This window comes from Heloderma suspectum, chromosome 2 (genome assembly GCF_057233095.1).
Source record: "Heloderma suspectum isolate Gila_16-S chromosome 2, 16-S_ref, whole genome shotgun sequence".
In the NCBI taxonomy this organism is placed as follows: Eukaryota; Metazoa; Chordata; class Lepidosauria; order Squamata; family Helodermatidae; genus Heloderma; species Heloderma suspectum.
Genome location: NC_139459.1, coordinates 41,505,544 through 41,522,586, shown reverse-complemented (window position 1 = coordinate 41,522,586; position 17,043 = coordinate 41,505,544). Strand labels below are relative to the sequence as shown.

General features: G+C 43.5%; 1 protein-coding gene across 1 annotated transcript in view; it reads right to left on the bottom strand.

Moving 5' to 3' along the window:
• The window catches only part of IPO11 (importin 11), a 149,337-nt gene that overhangs the window by 969 nt on the left and 131,325 nt on the right, over positions 1 to 17,043 (bottom strand). Inside the window, exon 30 of the mRNA XM_084833304.1 lies at positions 4,697 to 4,762. Within this exon, the coding sequence (XP_084689430.1) occupies positions 4,697 to 4,762 (66 nt within the window). The remainder of the gene's footprint in view (positions 1 to 4,696; positions 4,763 to 17,043) is intronic.

The following is a 17,043-nucleotide window of genomic DNA, read 5'->3' as shown; positions in this document are numbered from 1 at the left end:
AATTTGGAGTGGAGAAGTGGCAGGAAGAAAGGCCTAACACCCACTCCCTGCAGTGCCTCTCTGCTTCACATCATTCCCATGTAATGCTGCTTGTTGTTGTTGTTGTTTTGCATGGGGTAGGAAGGACTGTCACAACCGACTGACATATATTTGCACATAACATCTAGCTCAGTCCCTATTTAAGAATCTCTTATAAAGTGGCCACAGTCTGGCTACTATAACGTATTTTGTTGTCATAAAATAATGCAGTTTTGATTAAATAAGCCTGGACTACAGAAGTATTACTATTACTAATATTTCACGCATCCATCATCCTACACAATGATTTCCTTTATATACCCAAGATATGGTATAAATTATAGCTATTAGGATAAACCATGTTCAGCTGAATTGTTAAATGAAACTCTGGGGAAGTGCAAAACAATCAGGGCCGGCCCTGCCCTTTGGCACAGTGAGGCAACCACCTCAGGTGGCTGATGCTGGGGGACAGCAGCAGTGGCAGCCTGCCCATTCAACCTGAGCCACCCAGCCATTCCCTTCTGTTGGAGGACAGACCACATGACTTATCCTGCACCCCCTATACTAGCTTGCTGCCCTCAAGTGGGGTGGAGATCATTGTCCCATTGCCAGTGCTGAAGTAAAATTCCATCGCAGGTTCAGTCAGCTTCTGCAAGTGGGATGGGGGAGATGCCATCTTGTCCTTGGCCTCAAGGAGCAAAACAACTTGGGCCAGCCCTGAAGACCATTTGACAACTCTTCCTATGTAATATTGTGTACAATTTGGGAAATTTTCCATTCTCCTCCCTTGAAATAATCTGCTTATAGCCAAGTCCCATGGGGAGATATATACCAAAACAGGATAAATTGTATAAATACACTTCAAATGCTGGCCTATAGTCAGTTTCCCCTACACATGAGTAGGCCTTCCTCAGCCACACGTATGCTTGAAATCATGTGGGGAAACAAGGTGTGCAAATAGAGATGCAGCAATTTCTAGCCTACCAAAACTGGCTCTGTACAAGACAGCCAAATTGGATTTTTTAAAAAAATGTTCCATTGTAATTTTGCCCCTATCACAGACTACCAGGTGTGCAACCAGGTTCAAACTAACTTTTTCCCATATGATTGCAGGCATCAATGCATCTGCAAGGAAAATTTGTGAACTCTCCCTAAGTATACACAGGTACTTATTAGATAAGAGCTGATAACCAAGCAATGAAAATGTTGTTTATAGCACACCATGAAATGAATCAAAGTGCTCACTTTGTGGAAGGCACTAATGAAGGTAAGTGAAGGATTATCAGAGAGACCTGCAATAGTTTTGAATTGTCAAAAGGGTTACTTTACCTTTGTACCCCAAAGCCACAGGAATCAAAAGCAGCTACCATGAACTAAATTGACACACATAATTCATTCATGAATGGAGAAGAGCCATAGCTCAGCAGTAGGACATGCGTTTTACATGCAGAAGGTCCTAGGTGGCTGTCCATTCAAATGCTCTGGGGAAGGTGTGCTTTGTCCTCCACCATTGCTACTATTGTTGACATCATTTACATTTTTATCCCTCCCACCCTCCAAGGTTCTTGGGGTGATGTAGATAACCTCTCCACAATTCCTCACAACAATTCCTTAAGATAGGTTAGTATCAGGTTAGTGTCAGGTTAGTGTCAGCCCTGCCCAGATCTGAAATCTGGGTCCTCTTCAGAGGATGAACAGGGAGCAGAACCCCACAGCAGACCCATTGCACTGCCAGCAGCCCTGAGGAGCCTTGGACCCAGTCATTGCAGCTACAAGTCCAGAAGTCACCTCACTGGTTGCCTGGGTTCCTGGACAACTCTCAGACATGCACACCCTCCATCACCTTCCAGGACCACAGGAGCAGAGGATTCAGTGAGCCAGGCAGGAGCTTCAGGGATGCCGCTGAAATGCTCAATTAGCCCCTCCTGGGTCTACCCAGGAGGAGGAGAAAGTTTATGTAAGCACCTGCCTGGATCAGGACCTGGCTGAGAACCAGGAAAGGGTGGCATCTCAATCTCCTATATAAGCTCTCCATCTGAACTGAGCCATTCCATTATTGAAGCAACAGCTCCCTTGATGTTCCAAGCTTTCCCAGAACTTGGGGAATGGATACAGAAGGAGTGTGAATGAGACCAGCCCAAGGTCATCAAGTGAGATTCATGGCTGAGTGAGAATTTGAGCTGGGTCTCCTCAGTCCTAATATGAACCAGCATCACATATGGCATGAGCATGCCATCTAGATGCCTGATTTGTGCAATTCCTTGCCTTCCAAATAAAACGGGGCAAGGGAACATAATGCCAAACCAGGTAGGATGTCTCTACTGGGCAGCTGCTTCAAACATGATGTTATTATACATGGTAGATGAGAGGGGGCATGCAAGCTGCTTCTCCATCCCATAAACAGAATGCCATCTGTGCATCTGAATGGGGACTATGTCTTCCTAAACTAGCTGCTTGTGATTCTCCATGTTGCAGCGTACTAAACAGATTAGAACGACACAAGCTGAGTTTTCAAAAGCGTAGAACATTCCCTATTCCAGTTATTACTAAAAAGGATTTTTAGGACGTTCAAACTGAAGAAATTTGCAGAATCAGGGTTGCCAATTTATAGGCTAATGGTTCTCTTACTAATAACTAAATAAAGTTTCTATTGCTGGATAGTTACTGGGTTGTGTGTGTGTTTTAAGAGACACTGCAATTTGTCTTCTGAAGCAATCTAAAATTCCACATTTATATACAGAGAGAGAGAGAGAGAGCTCCCAAAAGAGGATTAAAGGTTTCTGGTTCTGAAGTAAACAGCCTTAGGCTTAAAGAGTTTAATCCTGCAACTTTGCTGAGGAATTCTTCAAGTCAAGCTCAGAACTTCCATTTTAACCTAGATGGATTTTTGAGGGCTCAGAAGATGCTCAGCAACCTATGAACGCATTTTCAGGAACAGCAGAACAAGGAACACTTTACTTAATTATTCTGGGAGAGTCTTAACAACATTAACACCCATCATTTGGATGAAACTGGAAAAACAATGAACAATACCGAGTGGGGCCACTGTGGTCCCGCTGAGTGTGTTGCCCCAGCCAAGACCCACCACTTGCACAATAGAGAGTTGGTGCTTCATAAGGGCAGTGCAGAAATGAGCAGAATGACTAGTTTCCAGATTGGAACAGGTCAGAAGAACTCCCTTCTGACTCTTCACTGACCTGTCCTGTTCTGGAAAGGAGTGTTTCCGCTCATTTGGGGTTGCTTTAACAAGTACTTGCTCCCAAGTGTTTTGGGTAGCTAGCCACTTGGGGAGTAACATTTCATGAAAAAGCAGGATACAAATGGAATTAATAATAAAAATAAAAATACTAGCAGTGGGTCCCGATGGTGTGCAGGCAGCCTAGGATGCTGCTTGACGTATTTGCTCTCCAGTTCATAAATAAAAGATCAGTCATCTTACTCCATATATATTACTTAATCAAGAGGGATGGGTGAGCGAGCAGTGTTTGAGATTGTCAGGATCTGCCAAACATCATCTTGCAGCCAATTGCCATTCACGTCTGTGATTGCTTCTCACTTCGCGTGAATGGGAAACTAGTGCAAATTGAGCAGTGATTGAATGGGAGATTTGCACAAATCTCCTCAAATTTGCATAAATCTCCCCAAATTTGCGCAAATCTCTCCCAATTTGTGCAGCTTTCCTCCATAGGCTAAAGTGGAGCTGATTCAGTTCACAGAGTGAATTTGCACAAATTAGGAAATTTGCACAAATCTAATGAGATGAATGTGAGCACGTGTTTGACAATTTATGAATATTTTTGGCAGACAAGTGCTTGCACTCACACTCACATTCTAAAGCTTCAAATGGGGCATGCTTGCATGTTTTGCAAGAAAAACCTAATTTCTCATACATCCATATTGAGCACGCATGCACGCACGCACACACACACATAGAATGTTAGCAAACAGATAATTAGTAATCATCCTGTTATTATGTACATTTCAAAATATCTGGGTTGGATCCATACTAAAGTTTGTTACACTTGGGTCCCATTAAAATCAGTATGAAAAGTGAGGCATGAATCAAAGTATAACTACCTTAGCCAGGATGCAGCTCCTATATATTTTAACAGTTGCAATCCTATGCATATCAGCTTAGAAACAAGGTTGCAAACCTGTACCCACTTACCTAGCAGTAAGTCCCACTGAACTCAATGGGACTTACTTCTTAGTAGACATCATGCTGTAAGTCTTGTTGAGTTCAAAGGGAGTTACTCAGGTAAGTGCATATAGGATTGTAGTAAAAATGTGCAGATTTGCATAGATAATAGTGGCACAGTATAGATGAACAAATGTCCTCACCCTAGTAATATATTATTAGGGTTAAAAGAAAAATGTTATCTTTTATATTGCCCCAAAGGCTACATTTCATTTAAAAAACCTTGCTTTCCTTTATTAAGATCATCTTTATTAACACAGTCAGTGCCAGTATATGCATGACCTCGATTAAAATCAATAGACCATGAAGACACTTAAAGAGAATTTTCTTATACTAAGGGCATAGATCATAAGGTATAAAAATCTGCTGACGGTAATTTTTCAGGATAGCAGGAGCCTTTATTAACCAACAAATCTAGTGTCTACATATTGAATATCCTTCCTACAGAAATGACTTTCAAGGAGTTCATACCTTCCTCACCTCTTCCCCCCTACCCCCGAAACAGCTAATTGGTGTTATGAAGATCCAGCATTTATGAGTTGTCACCTGGTTGACAGAGAGAGAGAAAGAGAGGGGGGGGGAGAATTCATAGGATTCAGAGAGAAACAACATGCAGATTTACAATCCAAAGTTTATATTTACAGATTTACAATCCAAAGTTTATATTTTGAGGACAGGGTTGTTATTCTGTCACTAAAGCTAGTTAAGGGTGTGCATGTATTTTTAAAAAATAAATGAATATGAAATAAAAGACCCCCCACTTTCATTTTTATAGCAAAAATTACTGGGCATGTGAATGAGTGAAAATCAAACAAAAATTAATTAGACTGCCCAACTGATCTGTTTTAACAGCTTTGCATGGGGGCATTGTTTTCCCATTGAAGAAATATGCTAGAACTCTATGTACAGTTCACAGAAAGGGGGAAAGAGAGAGCAGTGAAACTGAAGGAGTGGAAAGCTTTATTTAGTTTAGATAGCAATTAGCCTGCACACATTTTAATTGCCTCTTTACTATGGGCTGTATTAAATACGACTGCTCCGCTGGTTCCGTTGTGCTCATGGGAACCACCACGAGCGCAACAGGAACTAGTGCTTTGAAAAGGAACCCCAGAGACAAGTGGAAAAGCTCGTTTCTGGAACAGGACCAGTCAGTGGAGTTCCCTTCTGTGAGCTCCACTGACCTGTGCCATTCCAAATAGAAGCATTTCCACTCATTTCCAATTGCTTTGGGAACAGTTAGGTTCCCATTGCACTAGTGGCAGTTCCCACTAGTGTAGAACCAGTATTAGATACTGCCCAATGGGGACCCTCTGTCCCGTGCATCTGAAATTTGTGAAGTCTGATGCATTGGGGCAAGGGTAGCAGAATGCCTGAAAATCCCATGCCATTTGGTCAGATAATATCAAAGTTACAGGCTGAAGAAGTCTGGCTTGGTCTTCCAAGATTCCAGCTGAACATCAGGAAAAACGTGCTGACTGCTAGAGCAGAGCAATACAACAATGGAACCAATTCCCTAGGGAGGTGGTGGGCTCTCCCACACTGGAGGCATTCAAGACGAGGCTGGACAGCCACCTGTCAGGGATGCTCTGACTTGGATTCCGGCATTGAGCAGGGGGTTGGACTCGATGGCCTTGTAGGCCCCTTCCAACCCTACTATTCTATGATTCTATGATTCCAAGAAAATCAATGGATACATTGAATGAACTAATGAATGAATTGATGCATAAACGAAAGCAATTCAAATGAATGTAAAGCAAAATGAATTGAACTCTAAAAATGAAAATGAATAAAAATACAAAACACGTTTCCTTGCATACCCCTAAATTAAAAGATATGGTTATGTTTGTCATGTAACCTCTGGATGCCATCACCTATTTCCCTACATGCAAAACAAACACGGTAAGCCTTGAAAGACAAAGAAGCTGAGGAGCAAAGTACAGGTCCCTTGTAACAGAAACAGCTGTGTGTGCACCATACATCAGTAGTTTTGATACAGAACATAGTGCTCAGTTCTAAGAGAAAAGATTGAAACGGTGCTTAAGAGAACGGCATGCGCAACTGAACAGAAAAGAGTACGTGGACTTTCCTTGGCATGAATTATGAGCTGGCAGAATGGGGATTTGTATCATGCTGAGAGATTAGGCAAGGATGAAAGCACTTGGAATTTGACTGAACACCAAATATAACTTATTTATCTTGAGCTGTCACGTAATGCATTTGAGATTTCAAGAAGTCTCTTTGGTTGGGATTTTCTACCTCAGTTCTTCAGGACTGTATGGTTGCATTTATTGTCTCCATCCTGAATTCATACAACAAGAGGCCCACACATTATCTTTCAATTCAAATTGACCAGCTATCAAGAGAACACATCTCTGTGGGAAAGCAAAGCCTTAATAATTTCTGGCATGCTGTTGAACAAGCAGCAATAAATCTTTGTCTTTGTGCTCAGGCCCGTTTCTCATCAGCTGCTAACTTCCAATCGCTTGCACTCAGGATTCTCTGTGGGTTTGTTTGTACTTTTTTCTGAACTGCATTTCTACAGGGGCTTGGCTACAAGTGACCTTTGGAGCTGGGCAGCTGCGCAATGGCAATTTGGCACCAATGAAACCGAACCCCCTTCAACTGGCTCCCTGGACATATGGCACAACCATCTGTAGTGACAACCATCACCCCACCCCCACCCCTTCATGCACATGCAACACAAACTACAATAACAGGAAGTGTTGGAGTTTGGCACCAAATGGGCAAACAGAGATGAATTATTTAGTGGCCCTTTTTATAAAGTATTCATAATTCATGCTGTTGCTGTGAGGTTCTCTACAGAGGACATGGTGAGTGTTTCTGAACAAAATAGCTGTGGGCCAACAGTTAATGGAAATCACTATATCAGACATCAAATTTATTTTCTTTCACCAACATACACTGGTCTATACCTTCTCCGAAATGACTGCCTTCATGAAAAGGAAGGGAAGGGAAGGGAAGGGAAGGGAAGGGAAGGGAAGGGAAGGGAAGGGAAGGGAAGGGGAAAAAACACATGTCTGTTTCAAACAAAGAGTTTAAGCTGGCTTCACATGTGTTTTGAATGTAGCACACACCTTGTGTGGGCCACAAATTCCTATTTTACTCATGCAATGTGGATGTGTTATGAATGAAAGAAAGCATGATATTACACTTGGGACCAGGGCCGGCCCTACCATTATGCAGAGTGAGGCAATTGCTTCAAGCAGCAGATGAGGGAGGCAGCAGCAAGGTGTTGGAGAACTGTGTGTCCCGTGACCTGACTTGTGACCCCTAAGCTAGCCTCCTGCTTTCAAGTGTGGTGAAGGATGCTGTCCCATTTCCAGTGTTGAAGAAAAGTTCAACTGCCAGTCAGCTTTTGTCCATGGGATGGGAGGGGGTGCCATCTTGTCCTTTCCTTCAGGCAGCAAAATATCTTGGACCAGCCCTGCTTGGGACACCCTCTCCTCAGGAGAGAATGAGGTGGTAGAGTTCTGAGGTAACCAACTATACCACTTCAGATTGCAAGGTTTTTTTTCCTCCAGTTTTGAATGTTCCTCACACATATTAAAAAAAACCAACTTCCTGTAAGTAGAGCACAGCAAGGAGAGGGCTGCACTAGAACTTCTCTCTCTGATGTTCTACTTTCCCACTTGCAGGGATTTTTCTTTTTTAAAAATGGCATCCCCCACTTGCAATCTGAAGTGATACAATCCATTCCACCAGCGCAAGGGTCTACCATCTCATTCTGCTCCCTGTATAGATCTAGCCATATGGTTGGACTGGGTGATGGATGGGAAAATAGCTGTCATTTCTGGAGCATACATGTAAAGCCAACATTAATAGTACCTGAGAACTTTCTCACACACTTCCAGCATCAGATGTTTGTGGAAATTTATATAATTCAGAATATCTCCAGTCCTCCCATATTTACCTACCCAGACATTAAGTTCATCATCTCAGGCCCTCCTCCAGGTGCCCTGCCAAATGAAGCAAGGCAGGTGGCTACAAGAGAGGACCTTTTCAGTGGTGGCATCCCATTTGTGGAATGTTCTCCCCATCAAGGCTTGTCTGGGACCAACATTGTGGTCTTTTTGGTGGCAAGTGCAGTCCTTTTTATTCTCCCAGGCATTTTACTAGCTGTTTTATTCTTTGCTGGTGATTTTATCTTGGTTTCATTCTGGGCTGTTGCCATTTTTTCACTTTCATGTTTGTATTTTATGTTTTTAATGTATGCTGGGAAAGACTGAAGGCAAAAGGAGAAGGGGACGGCAGAGAATGAGATGGCTAGATAGCATCACGGATGCAATGAATATGAACTTGAGCACACTCCGGGAGAGAGCAGAGGACAGGGAGGCCTGGCGTGCTATGGTCCATGGGATCACGAAGAGTTGGACACGATTGAACGACTGAACAACAACAACACCTGAGGACTTTGGTTATTGGGCAGCTTAAAGATACAGTAAATAAATAAAAAAAAGTCCAGCATGAGTGCAAGGTAAAATTACATTGTGAATAAAGATCATGAGGATTTTAAAAAAATAACAACACAGAGATGGTAAATGATGAGGGGCTACTAATGAAGGACTATTTCCATATTAATTCATCTCCATGATTAATTGCAACCTTCCTCTAATAGTGTAGGTTCTGGTAGTATACCAAGAAAAGTAAGAACAGTGCAGTAAGGGCAATGGTATAAGAAGGCCTCATTTAATGCTACATTTTGATCTGGTCAAGTAACCACAGAGTAACTTTCTTCTTTGTTTGGGATGGATGGCAATTAAGTAAGGTGCTGAATACGGAATTGAATATGGTTCTCATATTTATTGTGTCATGCGGGCCCACATTTCACCAAATAAAGGTTCATCCCACTGAAAGAGTCAACACACCAAAATGATGGGGCCAGTTTCCTTCATGGTGATTTTACCACATTCAAAATTAACATTATTTATTTATTTAAAGCATTTCAAAGCCACTTTGGAGAGCTACACTCCTGCAAAGAGACATACACAGAAGAAGTGAGAAACAAGGTACAAATTACATGTGATCACATCGAAAGTCTAGAAATTATGAAGCTGTTTTGCTGACATATAGAACCAAACAAAGGTAGCATTGAAGAGGATAATCTTCAAGGCCCAAGGAAGCCGAAGAACCTTCTTACCTGTAAGTGGTAAGAGACATGTTTATTTAGAGCAAAAGATCCCTCCTGAGCTCAACAGGGCTTATTCCCAAGTATGTCTGCCAAGGGTTACAGCCTTAGGGTGCAATCCTATGCATGCTCAGACAGAAAAAAATCCTACAGCTCCCAATGCTCCCCAGCCCCATGCTGGTTGCGGAATGCTGGGAGATGTAGGACTTTTTTCTGTCTAAACATGCATAGGATTGTGCACTTAAAGAATTATACCACTGTAGTGTGTTGAACTGGAATATCCTAAGATCTCTTCTAGTTCTACAGTGACATGATTCGAAGTATAAATATGAAAGCTAATCACTTCAGTATCAGGTGCTGAGATACTTGGTCCAGTCTCTTCTGGCAAAATTGACCAAGGTTAATGGCATTTCCTTTGATTAAGAGTCGATATTTAGCTACAGCTATATAAACCCCCTGCAGAATGCTGACACAGGAAAATAGAAAGTGAGCAAAGACCTCCTATTCTCATTAGTAGAAGTTTTTCTTCTTCTTTTGCCTGGAGGGTCAACTTGGATTTCAGGTTGTTGGTACTTGTGAGTCTGTTTGGTCTTTCCGTGCTCTGCCCATGTCCTTGAGAGGTATGTGAACGACAGACAAGGCATGTAGGCTGCCCATGTGTCCTACTTTACAGAGGACAGTTCTCTATTTGGAGGGCTGTCACTGGAACACAGGAAAATGCCTTGTACCAAATTGGAATATTGGTCCATCTAGCCTAGTATTGTTGACATTGACTGGCAGCAGCTCTCCAGGGTTTCAGGCAGGATTCTTTCCTAGAATACCTGGAGAAGCTGGGGATTGAACCTGGGACCTTCCGCATACAAAACAAGTGCTCTAGCACTTGAGCCATAGCCCTTCACCTGTCAGAGGAGAGTCTTCTATTTGAAGGTATCCTCCATTTGAAGAGCTGTCCGGTCCAGTCCAAGTCCACTGTAAAGAACCACGAGGAGGGAGAGCAGCAGGGGCCTTGAAGTTGCTCATCCACTGTTAGCACCTGGACAGCAGACTGAGCAGGCACTCAGGACACCTGGTCCCAGCCTTCGCTGCTGTGGTGAGATGCATTATATTTCTATTTAAACTTCAGCAAGGGAGCAATCCTATCTGGACTGATGGTCACCTCTGAGCCAGGGGCAACCGCCTATCCAGTGCAGGGCAGGAGGAGTGGTGAGGAGCGCATCTCCTCCTCGCTTCCGCTGTCTAGCCGCGGGACCTCACAGCAGCGGCCGGACGACACATAGGATGCATTGTACCAGCATTTCCAACTTCCCCGTCCCCAGGAACACCCCATTCTCACCGCTCCATGCTGCTCTTATGAGCACGTAGTGTGGGGCCAATCTGTGCTGCCTATGAGGTGGAGCAGGAGGGGGTGGGGGTCAGTTCCCGGAAACCAACCTATCCTATGACCATCTAGCCACTGACTAGTGGCCATAGGATTGTGCCCTAAATCGTTCTAAATTTGTATCTATGCGTATAAATTAGCATCTGCACATTTTATGCAAATCTGTGTCTTCAGAACGAGAGAGAGATCAAAGTAACATTGAGATGAGTCAGATCTTCAGTGGCAGGGAGTTCCCCATCCTGGATACTGCAGTAGAAAATGTTCTTTCCATCGTTGTCACCAGCAATACTGCTGAATGTGGTGGGATATAAAGGAGCGCCTCTTCCACTGAATGTTGTTGTTGTTGTTCAGTCGTTCAGTCGTGTCCGACTCTTCGTGACCCCATGGACCATAGCACGCCAGGCCTTCCTGTCCTGCGCTCTCTCCCGGAGCGTGCTCAAGTTCATATTCATTGCATCCGTGATGCTATCTAGCCATCTCATCCTCTGCCGTCCCCTTCTCCTTTTGCCTTCAGTCTTTCCCAGCATCAGGGTCTTTTCCAGGGAGTTTTCTCTTCGCATTAGGTGGCCAAAATATTGGAGCTTCAGCTTCATTATCTGTCCTTCCAATGAGCACTCAGGGTTGATTTCCTTTAGGATGGACTGATTTGACCTCCTTGCAGTCCAGGGGACTCGTAAGAGTCTTCTCCAGCACCACAGTTCGAAAGCATCAATTCTTCGGCGCTCAGCCTTCCTTATAGTCCAGCTCTCACAGCCATACATTACTACTGGGAAAACCATAGCTTTGATTAGACGGACCTTTGTCGGCAAGGTGATGTCTATGCTTCTTACTATGCTGCCGAGGTTGGCCATAGCTTTCCTCCCAAGGAGCAAGCGTCTTTTAATTTCATGGCTACAGTCACCGTCTGCGGTGATCTTGGAGCCCAAGAAAGTAAAATCTGTCACTGCTTCCATTTCTTCCCCTTCTATATGCCAGGAAGTGATGGGGCCAGATGCCATGATCTTAGTTTTTTTAATGTTGAGTTTCAAACCAGCTTTTGCACTCTCCTCTTTCACCCTCAACAAGAGGCTCTTGAGATCCTCTTCGCTTTCTGCCATTAGGGTGGTATCATCTGCATATCGGAGGTTGTTGATAATTCTCCCAGCAATCTTAATTCCGACCTCTGATTCATCCAACCCGGCATTTCTCATGATGTACTCTGCATATAAGTTAAATAAGCAGGGTGACAATATGCAGCCTTGTCGTACTCCTTTCCCAATTTTGAACCAATTGGTTGTTCCATGTCTGGTTCTTACTGTTGCTTCTTGACCTTCGTACAGGTTTCTCAGGAGACAGGTAAGGTGGTCTGGTACTCCCATCACTTTAAGAATTTGCCACAGTTTGTTGTGATCCACACAATCAAAAGCTTTAGCGTAGTCAATGAAGCATAAATAGACGTTTTTCTGGAATTCTCTTGCTTTCTCCATGATGCAGCGAATGTTGGCGATTTGATCTCTAGTTCCTCTGCCTCTTCTAAACCCAGCTTGTACTTCCGGTAGTTCTCGGTTCGCATACTGCTGAAGCCTAGCTTGTAGGATTTTGAGCATCACCTTGCTGGCATGTGAAATGAGTGCAATTGTGCGGTAGTTTGAACACTCTTTGGCGTTGCCCTTCTTTGGAATTGGAATGTAAACTGACCTTTTCCAGTCTTGTGGCCACTGTTGAGTGTTCCAGATTTGTTGGCATATTGAATGCAGCACTTTCACAGCATCATCTTTTAGGATTTTAAATAGCTCGGCTGGAATACTGTCATCTCCGCTAGCTTTGTTGTTACTAATGCTTCCTAAGGCCCACTTGACTTCACTCTCGAGGATGTCCGGCTCAAGTTCAGTGACCACACTATCATGGCTATCAGGGACATTCAGATCTTTCCTGTATAGTTCTTCTGTGTATTCTTGCCACCTCTTCTTAATCTCATCTGCTTCTGTTAGGTCCCTGCCTTCTTTGTCCTTTATCATGCCCGTCTTTGTACAAAACGTTCCCTTGAGATCTCCAATTTTCTTGAAGAGATCTCTAGTCTTTCCCATTCTGTTGTTTTCCTCGATTTCTTTGCATTGTTCATTTAAGAAGGCCTTCTTGTCTCTCCTTGCTATTCTCTGGAACTCTGCATTCAGTTGGGTATATCTTCCCCTTTCTCCCTTGCTTTTCGCTTCCCTTCTTTCGTGAGCTACTTGTAAAGCCTCATCAGACAGCCACTTTGCTTTCTTGCATTTCTTTTTCTTTGGGATGGATTTCGTTGCTGCCTCCTGAACAATGTTATGGACCTCCGTTCCTAGTTCCTCAGGCACTCTGTCTATCAGGTCTAATCCCTGAAATCTATTCCTCACCTCCACTGTATATTCATCAGGGATATGATTTAGGTCATACCTGAACGGTTTAGTGGGTTTCCCGACGTTCTTCAATTTAAGCCAAAATTTTGCAAGAAGCAGCTCATGATCTGAGCCACAGTCAGCTCCAGGTCTTGTTTTGACTGACTGTATGGAGCTTCTCCATCTTTGGCTGCAAAGGACATAATCAATCTGATTTCTATATTGACCATCTGGTGACGTCCATGTGTAGAGTCGCCTCTTGTGCTGTTGGAAAAGAGTGTTTGCTATGATCAGCGTGTTCTCTTGGCAAAACTCTATTAGCTTTTGTCCTGCTTCATTTTGTACATCAAGGCCATGCCTGCCTGTTATCCCGGTGATTTCTTGACTTCCTACTTTAGCATTCCAATCCCCTATGATGAAGAGGACATCTTTTTTTGGTGTTAGTTCTAGAAGGTGTTGTAGGTCTTCATAGAACCGATCAACCTCAGCTTCTTCGGCCTCAGTGGTTGGGGCATAGACTTGAATTACTGTGATGTTGAATGGTTTGCCTTGGATTCGTACTGAGAGCATTCTATCGTTTTTGAGATTGTACCCCAGTACTGCTTTTCCCACCCTTTTATTGGCTATGAGTGCTACTCCATTTCTTCTCAGGGATTCTTACCCACAGTAGTAGATATAATGGTCACCTGAATTAAATTCGCCCATGCCTGTCCATTTTAGTTCGCTGATTCCCAAGACGTCGATGTTCAATCTTGCCATCTCATGTTTGACCACCTCCAGCTTACCTTGATTCATTGATCTGACATTCCAGGTTCCTAAACAATATTGTTCTTTACAGCATCGGATTTTCTTTTCACCACCAGACACATCCACAGCTGAGTGTCCTTTCAGCTTTGGCCCAGCCGCTTCACTCTTTCTGGCGCTACTTGGAAATACCCTCAGCTCTTCCCCAGTAGCATATTGGACACCTTCCGACCTGAGGGGCTCATCTTCCCTCGTCATATCTTTTAGCCTTGTGATACGTTCCATGGGGTTTTCTTGGCAAGAATACTGGAGTGGGTTGCCATTTCCTTCTCCAGTGGACCACATTTTGTCAGAACTCTCTGCCATGACCTGTCCGTCTTGGGTGGCCCTGCACGGCATAGCTTATGGCTTCACTGAGTTACGCAAGCCCCTTCGCCACAACAAGGCAGTGATCCATGAAGGAGACTGAATGTTGTACAGGCAGGTTAATACAGGAGGAGGTGGTTCTTTAGGTATCTTTGTCCCAAGTCACTTAAGGGTAATTTTTAAAAAAACAGAAAGCCATGTTAGTCTATGAGTGGGGTGGAGGTGGGAACCAAAACCCACAGCTGGGCAACACCTTTATTAGGGCCAAACAAAATGCCACAAACATGTGCCTTTGAAGGGTATTCATAATTACACTTCTTGCTTCACCACAATGTTTCATGGACCATCTAATTAGCTGGTCTCTCATGGACCCTGAAAAACTGGCTATTGGTTGGCTGAAATTCAGAATCTATTGTCTACCTATTTGCCTATTGTGAAGTGGTTGAAATTCTTAGTTGCAGCTCTGATGTCTTTCTTCTTCCACATTCGTGGAGCATTCACCAGGGCTGTGCTGGAGGGGAATTGTTTCATCTTGAACATACGAGTATGGAGGACTGAAGGAGTCATTAGTTCTGCCTGATATGCCAGAGCTTCTTTGGAGGCAACTGGCAATTGCATTAATCAAAGGAAAGGCTAGGTTTACTGTGCAAATACAGACCAGTGCTGCTTATACAAAGGTGTTTTCCTTTTAGGTGAGAGATGAGATGCTGACAGCAAACAGGGGCAGGATATGGAAAGCAATTGGCAGCCTTTCCTCTCTCTCTCTCTCTCTCTCTCTCTCTCTTTCATTTTATTTGTTTAATCTTTGTTCTTAATACTGATATATTTTCCTCTCTATTCAAATAAATACGCTTCCCAAGAAAGCTTAGGTGACATAAACAAATGAGTTCACACAGATAATCTGTGTACAATACCAACATGGCAATATCCAACACCTGCAACAATTCCCAAAAACTGAACTAGAGAAAAAGCTGGCCTAAACACAGAGTTTCACAAAGGTGGGCCCACAACTGAGAAAGCCCCACACTACGCCCTAACAAAGAATGTCCTCTCTTCAACTGATGGGGTGATTCATTATAAGAGAAGATGAACCCAGAACGAGTAGGGCAGGTGTGGGGAACCTCTTTCAGTTCAAGACCTGAATTCAATGTTGGAGAAGCTCCCACTGCTGCTTTCCAGTGGTGAAGCTAAATGCAAAGGGGGTGGGGTCAAAGGCAAAAAAGGCAGGGCCAAAATACAGAATACCAGCTTATTGTAGCTTAAGGCTCTCACTGCCAGGAACTAAGCCTTAGGAGAGGCAGTTCATCCTTTTAGAATGAGGAAAAAACTGCACAAAAGGCAGGAAGCCACCAAACAATCAGTGGTTGTCTCATATGAAAAAATACCCTCCATGCACATACAAAAACTAGCATCTCAGGGTGAAGGAGCATAGCTACATTATGTTTTGTGTGTGCATGGAAGTGTGTGTGTGTGTGTGTGTGTGTGAGAGAGAGAGAGAGAGAGAGAGAGAGAGAGCACTCATCCATGAAGATTCCCCTGTTGTCAGAAATGCTCTCACCCAATGTGAACTTCACCATATGATTCTCCTGACTGCATGTTTCCACTACAAGGGTAGCTTTACAGCTGCATTTTGGTGGCATGGTATATCCAAAATATGGTATTTGCATGCATAAGGCATGTAAACTCCCCTCCACTGCATCTAGGGCATTAAACATACTGGTGAGACTGCCCAGAACCCAGCTCTGCTTTTTAAAAATGTGAAGATCTCCCACAGCTAGAAGGTGATGCAGAATCAGTTCCAAACATCCCTCAAGATCAAAATATTTTAGTGACACAGGAAACAATTCACCAGATTATCTCAAACTAAAAGCTTGAATTATTGTACTCTCAGAGTGTTTTGCCATTTGGCCCTTTCTGTTGGTTCATAGGGTTCTCCGGCTTAATTGCCTATTAAGCCAAAGCCCTCCCAATCTACATTGAAAAATATCTTTAATGATAGCACTCCATTTTCTCAGAGTGAAGTAATTGCAAACATAATTAATTGGATTGAAACACATGCAAACCATTTCTTTATCAATTGAGATAACTGAGGAATGCCAGTAATGAAGGTGCTGCAGACACGGACAGTCTTGCAAGATGTTTCTAGGAATAACTGGATGATCCTGAGCAAAAGGGTCAAATAGCCTTATCTCCAACTCCTGGTCAAACCAGGCTTGCTTATTTTAGGCAGCATTACTAATTACATTCCCCCTCATGGATCACTGCCTTGTTGTGGCGAAGGGGCTTGCATAACTCAGTGAAGCCATAAGCTATGCCGTGCAGGGCCACCCAAGACGGACAGGTCATGGCGGAGAGTTCTGACAAAATGTGGTCCACTGGAGAAGGAAATGGCAACCCGCTCCAGTATTCTTGCCAAGAAAACCCCATGGAACATATCACAACGCTAAAAGAGATGACGCCGGAAGATGAGCCCCTCAGGTCGGAAGGTGTCCAATATACTACTGGGGAAGAGCAGAGGGAATTTCCAAGTAGCACCAGAAAGAGTGAAGCGGCTGGGCCAAAGCCGAAAGGACACTCAGCTGTGGATGTGTCTGGTGGTGAAAAGAAAATTCGATGCTGTAAAGAACAATATTGTTTAGGAACCTGGAATGTCAGATCAATGAATCAAGGTAAGCTGGAGGTGGTCAAACATGAGATGGCAAGATTGAACATCGACGTCTTGGGAATCAGCGAACTCAAATGGATAAGCATGGGCAAATTTAATTGAGGTGACCATTATATCTACTACTGTGGGTAAGAATCCCTGAGAAGAAATGGAGTAGCACTCATAGCCAATAAAAGGGTG